General features: G+C 37.0%; 1 protein-coding gene across 1 annotated transcript in view; it reads left to right on the top strand.

Annotated features, from left to right (window-relative positions):
• Positions 1–10,406, top strand: part of LOC104283887 (cadherin-13) — a 261,169-nt gene that overhangs the window by 226,879 nt on the left and 23,884 nt on the right. Inside the window, exon 8 of the mRNA XM_009882122.1 lies at positions 2,018–2,160. Within this exon, the coding sequence (XP_009880424.1) occupies positions 2,018–2,160 (143 nt within the window). The remainder of the gene's footprint in view (positions 1–2,017; positions 2,161–10,406) is intronic.

The following is a 10,406-nucleotide window of genomic DNA, read 5'->3' as shown; positions in this document are numbered from 1 at the left end:
TGTCCGTGCCCAACATTTATTATTCAAAGGCTATTATCAGTCAAATCCATTCTAATCTTTCTTAACTTACATGGGGGAAAAAAACCCAGTCTTTGCTTAATGACACCTTCCCATTATTTCAAATCAAAAGTTGGAGGGGAAGTTCCTGTGATGAGAGATGGAAGAGATCCATTCTTCAGCTCGTTCAATAGTGTTTTACAGTGCTGTCTTAATGAAAGAATTTAAGCTTGAGCCATGCACTAAGTCATTTGCTTTTGTTTTTCTTTTACCTTCGGCCAATGATCAGACCTGCTGCTCAAACACAGTAAAATTTGCTGCATGAATAATGAATGATGCTGATGGCCATCTTGGACAGCTGAAGCTCCAAGCTGTGGCTCTGCCCAGCCTTTCTGAGATCCCAGCAAAAATCCAAAGTTCTCAAACTCTGCCTGATCAAAATAGCTGGACAGTGGAAAAGCAGAAGTTACACAGGACCAAGAGGTCCGAAATGAGGACTGGAGGGTCAGAGGCAGCTGGATAGAACAGCTGCACGTTGCCCCCTCGTTGTTAGCTATGATAACGGGCATCCCTTAACAGTCTGCTAGAGGGATCTAGCAACTAATCACAACTTAGTTTTCCACTTTCCAGAGGGCACAAGAGACCAAAGCCAGCCTCTGAAATAAGCATTCAACGAGACAATGTCTTTCTTTGGTGGCCTGCAATTTATTCTTTGCTCTTCTAGCAACTACCATTTTATTTCATTTTAGTTACTTTTTTTACCTCCCTAACAATCTGTTATTTTTGATTATTCCCTCAGGAAATGGTTGCACTGATAACTTATTTTTGGCAACGTTATCACTTAAGACACCTTTCAGATGAATGCCACTATGAGGGCATAATGCCTAGCACTGGCTAGGCACATACTCATTAAACAGTAACAGATTTCATGTCAATTACTTATAATTTAGAATGTCTATAGAAGATTGTATGGCTGTTTATGACCTATAACAATTCGCTACAAAAAAGATAAACAGGTTATTATACTAACCATTGATTATATGATTGGAGTTTTGGGTTAAAATATTAACAGATTTCACTGGAGAGGGAATTGGTGCCAGTTAATTCAGCTCTGTGTTGTTATATTACTTAATATATTTAACTGAGTATAGAATTAGGCCCTAATCATGAACATCCTTATGTTTATTACTTCAGTCAAGTAGGGCAGTTCTTAGTTCATGAATGCCACAATATCTCTAAATATTTCCAGTATCAGGCTCTAAATATTTGTGCTGATTAATGCAAAGAAAGCACAACAGTGAATTTTGTATTGAGATCTTTACAGACAGCATTTTCAGATCCTTATTTAGACAAAATACATGTGGTTGAATTTTTCCAAGGTTCTGAGCATCTATGTGAAATCCTCAGAAGGAGGAAACTACAGATCACAGACTGCAGAATGAATGTTTGCAAACCGGTCTGCATGTAACCATCTCCCGTTAGACCCAGTGAATCCTTAGTCTAACGCTCTATTTGCTGCCATACCCCACATTTCCAGCCTCACCCAAAATAATGAATTGTAAAAAAAGAAAGAAAAACATTCAAAAAATAAATTAAAAATATAACTCCTACTTCAGCCAGAATTTTGATTCTGGAAAAAGGAGGACTGTGAGAGGATTCATGATGTCTATAAATACCAGTGTTGATGCAGAGGGCCAGTGAAAGTGGTCAGGTGCTCTGCTGTGTAACACAGCAGTAGGAAACTGGTCCTACATAATGTTTTAAATATTGATTTCTATGCCAAGCTTTGGGACATATGTGTCTAGAGAAATTGACTCTCACTATATCTCCATCTGTCAGACAAGCCTTACAATAACGAACTATCTCAAAGGGAAGGCACAAGGTTTAAATTGTATTTTTTAAGCATTAAGAGATCGACCCCATGAAAGCCAGTAAGTGCAAAGGCATATTCTTTTGTAGTAATGTAACTTTTTCATGTCTATATATATAATTTGTTAACAACTTCTATATTTTTATTTAGGTATTCAGTTTACAAGGATCCAGCAGGCTGGCTAGAGATTAACCCCACCAATGGCACCATTGGCACCACTGCTATCCTGGATCGGGAATCTCCTTATGTTCAGAACAACATATACACTGCTCTCTTTCTGGCAATAGACAGTGGTGAGTAACCATTATGGATCATATTCATTAAAATATATGACTTTTTTCTCTGCTTCAAACATACTGTTCAGAAATGTGCACGTGTGCAGTTAAGCCCACGCTTCAGCACTTTGCTAGGTGGGCACCTAAAGGTATTAGAGATCATTGTGACAAACAGGAAATAGAGGAATTAACTTAAAACTTCAGACTGAGAAGAGCTTTGATTTAAGGTTGCATCTCACACATTTATTCCTCCACTGAGATCTTAATGCTAGATGCAAATGGTCTATGAACATTCTTAGAAAGTAATAAATCATCTTTATCAGAGTTAATTTCCTCATAATATTTGAGGATTTAGTAAGCCTAAGGCACCTAAATACCAATAACAACTCATCCCTGATATGCTGAATTCTATTCTATTCAATAGAGTGACAATAAAAACATAAGTAAAAACCCTTGTTAAAATGAAAATTTTTTATATATTGTGTGGATTAAAGTTCCTTCTGTCAAATATAATCAAAATTAAACTATCTAGTGAAAATTCAGTGAGTGACTTTGGAGCAGAGAAAGAAAGAGAAAACCCTGAACATTCCAAATCTCCAGAGCTAAAGGCTCAAAATAAATAAAAGATTTGTCTGTAATATAACAACTAATATGCTAACGCTTTTCACAGCTGCAGCTGGTTTAGCCCTGGTGATGAATTGTAAAATGTTCTTTTTAGGAGAGTAATTCTACATTTTTGTAACCACATGACTCAGGGAACATTTGCAGGGCCTGACAGGAAAAAGAAAATATCGCCTTAAGTATAAAAGAAAAAAAATCTGCTGAGATGGTGTTTTACTTAGATATTCATATACATATTTTTCTTCGGAAATTTCCATGGTAAAATGTAGCACTAAACTTATTTCTGTCTTTTACTTGCTATTGAATAAAGATTTTTTAAATGCATCTTAAAATCTGGTACACTGGGAAATGTCATCTTACAATGAAAGTAAAAATTCAGGATAATATTATTGGGGGATTATCAAAAGGACAAAGTTGCATATGTTTTAAAGGTGGAGTCAAATATCCTGAAAGAGAATAGATGGAACAAGAAGTTGAATGTTTCCAACTGTGAAAACTGAATGAAAAGTGGATTTTTTGGGTATACCTTTATGTTGCGCTTAGGGCAGTAACACGCATTGCTCATCTATTTTAAGCCAAGAACCTCACTGCTGGGTGACCCCTCCTAATTCCCAGATTTTTTTTCCATTCTGAAAACGTGCGAGAAGGGAAAGGTGTCTGTGCGCTGAACAGCAGAGCAAGAGAAGATATTTAATGTGGGTTAGAGAAAAGGAATCCTGTTCAGTTGAGGTACGGAGTCAGCACGTAATTCAAGCTGCTGTTCCTGTGTTTATTTGTAATTCTGCAGTACCGTGAGCGCAGGAGCTAATCTACTCCAACGTTATTGACTTCTTTGAATGAAGTAATTAGAAACCACATGTGTGCATTTAGTACTGTCATGCGAAGGTGTTAATAATGATCATTCAGGAGTATTGTACTGCTTCACTGTATGTAGCTCAGCCACATGTGGAAGTGGCAATAAATTGCGAACTTAAATAGCTGGTATTAACCTTGTGGTCTGTATCACTCTTGGATTAATTAGCAAACAGCTTGTGAAACACAGTAAACTTAGAGGCGGGTTGATAACTGGAAAAATTATCCACTGGTCTGTATAAAAATATGAGAGTGGAATTTGTGGGCACGGAGAGGAGCAGGAGCTCCAACCTCAACCTCAGTGACACACAGATACCTGCCTCTGGCCACACCTGGTCGGGCGAGCGGTGCCGGGGGCCGCGCTGCCCTTGGGGCAGGCCTGTGGTGAGACAGGAGAGCTGCCCTTCGCACACGGTCCGCTTGCAGTTTGGTTGCTGTCTTTGCACAGCAAGTGTAAAGCTGCCAGTCTGAACTCTCAATCTAGACCCTGTGGCTACAGCAGCCAAGAAAGTTTTATAATTGATTTCCACGGGTAGGTTTGGGGGTCTGCCTTGTCCCCCGTAGTTGTGACTGGGACTGATAATATCCCTGGAAGGTGTTCCCCAACTTATTTCCAGGCCACGGATAATGCTAACCAGCAATGCTGTGAAAGCCACCTCATTTTTTCTAGCCGTCATAGCTAATGTCCATCTTGAAAAGGGTTATTACACTAGATGACAAGCCAAATGGTAGTAGAATAATATGAATACAGAATCCTTTCAGGACTTTAAAAGAAGTTTATGGCAACTTAAAAAGGAAAAAAAAAAAAATCAGATGGAACATAACTGTATGCATTCTCTTTAAAACAGCACTTTCCACAAAGTGCAAATTGCTTTCTTCAGGTTAGTAAGTGTAGCCGATCTAATACCAGTGCATACGGTTAGGACTTTCATGTGAGAGGGCACCCAAAGGCAGGATTAAGAATTGCCAAATGAGATAGAGTGGTAAATTTAAAATCTGGAAATTGGCATTTCCAATAGAGCAAGTCATTTGCTTAGGCTTACAGGATTGGGGCAAAAAAGGAGAAGAGGAAAAAAAAAAACCCAAATGTACCTGATCCACCTCCCCCCGGGTTCAGTTTCTGGCAGCACTAGCAGGAGTTTCAGCAGCGTTAAGGTTGTTACTTGTCAGTATAAGGGATTGCAAACACGATGTTGGCTGGGGAAGGGTGTCTGTGAGTTGTGCGCTAATTTGTAACAGTATTTACCATAAGGTGAGTTTCTAAAAATCAGATAAAATCTTCTACCTTAGACCTTGCTAAAGGACCTTAGACATTAAATAAACATATTATTTTCTATTAGTATTTAGGCATATAGGTTTTCTATAATTACAGAAAAGATACTGTGGTCCCAACATATTCCATGGTCACCATTTTTTAAGAAGACCTTACGTTCCTCTGCTATCTTGGGTGAAGAGTGGAGACAGCTGAAAACAAAACTCACAGTGGTACTTTTTTCATTGCCTTTCACTGATGTCAACAGAGTCCCTGTCACTGGATTGAGCAGACGCTGCCGCCTTGTTATTACGCTTCAGTGCAGGGGACAAGTGCCGGCGCATTTTTCTTATTTGTAAAATGCTGAAGATTTTTGTCAGAAGTAAAACCAGGAGCATCATGCTTGGTAGTTCTTTTATATAAATCTATCACATCTTTATCTTTTTTCAGTAAATCACAAAACTATTCTTTACCAGCAGGACAGTAACCATGAATGGACCACAGAAAATGGAGTCATTCCGCTGCAGGAAATAATTTAGTTGTATATTATATTCTTTTTGAACTTTATTATATTATTTTTCAGCATTATCAAATTAACTGCAGAGAAAGGTAGTTAAGTATAAATTATGTTATTTCTGATCTAAATAGTTCCTGTACCTTCCCAAACATAATTGAAACAATGTGTAAGAGCAAATTTGATGGACACAGTATTAATTTTATAGATGATAAAGTTTGACCTTTTATTGGGGGAAATTTCACTTTAAAAAGGACTTTTTGGAATGAATATCCTAATTTTCTCTGTACTTTTGATTTCAGTAAAGGTCAAGGTAGTGTCTTTAGAATTTGAAAACTCTTTATTAAAGACTTGTGTGGACATAGAGCCTGTGGTCTATTAAAGAAGAAATTAAACACTGGTAGGAAATATCATGAAGCAGAGTTAACACATTAAAGTGTCATGAACTGTGTTTAATCTGAGAATGAGCTCATAATGGGACAAAGTCAGGTTTATGCAAACTTGGAAGACATCGGAGGTTTCATTCAATTATCAAAAGTGCCAGTAATGGCGATCATTTTATTTCCTGAATTTAGCATTTAATCACTAAAAACAATGCAGTATCACAAGCATACAGTGCAATTATTGGGAGTATATCTCTAAAACACACATATGTTAAATACAGACAAGAAACCATTTGAGTTTGAGAAATCTGCTTGGAACAGATCTGCTGCGTGACCATGTTGTAGTGTCATCCTACAGATTCTGTTATACACTGGAGTATTTGGGATGACTATCATTAAACAGAATACCTATTTTTTTTTTCTCATAAGGTCAGTCATGCTAAAAACTCTCCAGGAATGGTCCTTTTTCCCCTGTATTCTGAGAGTTTGGGTCGCAATTTAGAAAAAGTGAGAGAGGAGAGAAAAACATGAACATTTTGGAGGTGAAGCTAAAAAAATCTGGAAAATTTGTGAAATCTGTAAAAGTTAAAATTGGTTTCTCCCTTTCCTTTAAGAGGGAGGAATAATAAAATATATCCAGATTTACCTTAGTTGTGCAATAATCACTCATGTTATTGTGGAGGGGCATGATACCCTAGATAATGTCCCCATTGTGTAGCTTTTTCTGTCTCTTTAGAACAAAAACTTTGGTCACCTTTGCCTGATACATGGCAAAACCACTTTTGCTGTTCAATTATGTCAGCTGCTGGTGACAAGTGCTGAAACAGTAATAGCCCCAGGCTTGCTGATTTGGCTAAATGCAGTTATCAACTTCACTTTTCTCATGCCACCCTGGTGCAGTACCACCCACGCAGAGCCAGGCAGCAATGTTCTCCCATCAGACAGATACTTTCTCCTAGTCTAAGTGTGACATCTTCCTCTCCTGCTATGCTCATCACCAGGGAACTACTGAGACAAAAATTGGGAATATAAGTACTTCTACTACATTAAATAAAGAGGAAGACAAATGTCATTAAAATCACAGCATCTCTTTCAGATGTTAATCAGAGACGGAGTTAAGGGTTAAAAATTTTAACTGATACAGCTTTAAATGCACTAAATCACAGTAAGCACTGCTTCTTACAGCAATACTGCATGAGTGAAAACATGTTTTCTTTTCTGAAAGTGGTTTGCCCCCTACATGGCATCACCATCCCCGGCGTTTGCATGGCAGCCACCCCCAGTCACAGGGACGATGTCCAACAGGAGGGCTGAGCTCCAGGGAATAAGCTTGAGGAGCAGTAACCTCTATTTAATGGGGCATACATATTTGAGCAAGGTAAAGGTTAAGAGATATTGAGGACTATAAAAAGATGTGACTGTACATTGGTGTGATTTCAGTGTTTGGCTTGAGTTAAGGCCAGTTTGAAAAAAACTAACTTGGATATTGCTTGTCTGCCTGGCCAGTTGCACGTGTATAAATTAGTAAGCTGTGTGGCACTATTTCAATTTCCCTGTTGCACATGCAAAGCAAGATGAGGAAGAAGAGAGTCAGGGTCTAGTTTTCACTTTTTTCCTTGTTTCCAAGGACCAGCTGAACTACACCAACCAATTCCAAATCTCATTTATTGTGCAAGTCTCGATACTCCTAATCATTAAAAAGAAAAATTATCCTTCTGTACTATGTGTAATGAACAGTAACAGACAACATCTAGAAAAAAACTGAAGTAACAAAGAGATGTGTAAGAATTTGCAATTAGAACTTTTCCTTACATGTATCTAACCTGTCTTCTTGCTTCATGATGTACATAATTAAATTACCGCAGATTGATTCCACCTAAAACATGCTATTTTTGAAGAAATCAGGCAATTAGTTGCCATGGCAACCCAATTAAGCCAGTTTTATACCCCTTATCTTAATTGCTGTATTAATTGAGAAGAGAAAATAAATTGAATACTCATTCTTTTCTTGCCATTTTAAATTTCAGTAAAATATGAATTGCACACAAAATATTGTTTTAATTTGTCATCATGGACTCATGATTAGAAAAAGAAATTAGAATGCTGAAAACAGTATTTAAGACGGATGGCATATGTCAGTAGCAATTTGATATGCTGAAAGAGCTGTGCTCTTTCGAAATGTAATTACTCAAAAATAGGATCTGCGTATATTATTTGAGTGAATGAATGAAGGATTGTAACTTTTAAAGACTATTTATTTTATAAATTTTGAAAAATAATTTTTGAAAAATGCCAATATATACAGAAAACGCATAGGAAACTTCAGCTTATGGGAAATTTGGGACCTCATTTACACAAAATGTCAGCATAGGGCATTTATGAGACCAGTTTTCAACTATGTCGGATCCTGAGCAGCACACCCAGATCTTGGTATCTTCCCACTCTACTGGTTGCATTTACTTTGCTTGAACCATTAACAGAGTTACACAAAATGTAATGGAATACGCCTGTCTGAATGGGATTCATGCCTGCCGGGAGGGTACCTGCTGCCAAATCGCCTAGTGCGCACGCACTTTCTGATTAGAAAAACAGCATATGGAGGGGAAAAAAAAAAAACACATGAGGAAGGAGAGAGAAATTTGCGTTTAGATTTTCATAGCAGTATCATTCGAAAGCATGAAGCATTATTTCTCACAGCCCATATTTAAGGTATAGTAATTTAAAGAGAGAGCACGTTACTTAGCCGAACCACATACGGCTCAGTCTGGCTGCGTAGCTCCCTCCAAGCAATTTGGGAACTTCTACAATGCTCTTTTCATGCTCTTTTCACTCTTTATTCTCCTCCTTTCTTGCTGTATTCTGCTTCAGGCAAATATGAAGCTGAAAATAGAGAAATTGGTGAAAAATCTGTATCCAAGGAGTGATCCTAGGTAATCCTACATTTTACAGTTAGTTACATGGAAGTAAAATTAAGGAAATTCTGTGGCATCATTGTAGTTCCAAATTGACCTCAGTACGACTATGATTCAAATGTAGTTTATAGAAGTTTTAAGAGATAAGTCTTTATTCACGATGGTTCAGAGGAAATGTAATTGTGCCAGAAATTAGCAAACCCACATTCTCAAAGGCCTTTTTTCCTGCTCAAATAGGAAGAAAAATTATTCTTACTGTAACTGCTCACTCATCTTATACCTGCGTAACTTTGTTAGCCAGCAAAAAAGTAGAAGTGGGAAAAAAAGTTGGAATTGAGCTTTCTGGGTTACTTAAGTGATATTGCAAGTGGATTAAAACTGCTGCTAAACGGTAAACCATAAATATGCTAGTAAAATTTAGAATAAATGAATTTCCACTCTTGTCAACTTGAGAGGAAATCTATATGGCAATGGATACCCTATTGCTTACTCTAGGAATTAAATGGCCTTGTAATTTCTGCATCATGGCATAGAAGGGCATAGATAATAAGTATTAATTTGATGGTGCTGGAAGCTTAATTTAATAAGAAGAAATGAGTACAGAAGTCTTTTTACCATTCTTAATGAGCATGTGAAAAGGGACAGTTCATGCTCCATTCTTCCTAAAAATTATTCTGGCTTCCAGCAATACGGTGGCTTAGATCTGTCTGGCAACTGGATTCTCTAGAATGGTTGATTTTCTTCTTTGGAAATTTGATAAATATTGCCAGAATCCAAGGTCTCTGAGGTATAATAGTTCAAATTAAATTCCTTTTTTTCATATTTGTTTCAATTAGATTTTGTTATGTAAAGGCATTCACATCAATATTCCTTTGCTGTAATGACCAAGATACAAACCTTTAGAGTTCTAAATAAAGAAGATTTCCTACATTTAGCTTTTGATACCATTAGGTGAACTTTCTAAATATAAGTGAAAACATGCAATCTCATTGTCTCCCAGTCTTAACACTTTTTGGTTTGTGTCTCTGGCATTTTTCTTGTTAGTTGATCATCAATGCTTTGTTCCTTAGCCGTGCCACTAAACAAGGTACATTATTTACAAGTAAACTGACTTTCATCTGATTTATTCAAAGCCCATTTTCACATCACATGTGGAAATGTATTTCTCTGTGTTTGATAATCCTTGTTCTCCCTCGTGCAACTTGTTCTATTTTAGATCAAGTCAAGTTTGGTGTCAAACTAGAAGGAAAATATTTCCTGAGGATTTTCCTGTTGGTTTTCACAAATTAAATGAAACTGTATTTACCTGAACAAATGTTCTTATTATATCCAATTTGTTTAGTTACTCACCATGATCTCAAATGTCCATATTGTTAATTTTCTAAATAAGTGTTGAATATATTTTTTGAATGCTTGGAAAATGTAATCAGGGTCATTTAGTCTAATCTTGAGATTTGCTGCAAATTGGAAAGGGAAAGCTGGAAGAAAAGGATTAAATCTACATGATTTTTTTTCTCTTTGAGATGCATTTAAACAACTCTTCCATCTTGCAAATGTTCTACCAGTTTAGAACAGTGTTTCTGACCAGGTTCTGTAAGCACACACTGGCAATTTAGTGTAGCTGGATGGCTACTGTTAACTATCCTCATGCTCGGCTGTACTCCTAGAAGACAATATAGTGTCTAAACATGGTAACTGTTGTGATTCCAATAGCGAAGTGCCTAAATTGT

This window comes from Charadrius vociferus, unplaced genomic scaffold, assembly GCF_000708025.1.
Source record: "Charadrius vociferus isolate BGI_N301 unplaced genomic scaffold, ASM70802v2 scaffold673, whole genome shotgun sequence".
NCBI lineage: Eukaryota > Metazoa > Chordata > Aves > Charadriiformes > Charadriidae > Charadrius > Charadrius vociferus.
Note: the sequence above shows the minus strand (reverse complement) of the source record. Positions and strands in the feature narration are given on the sequence as shown.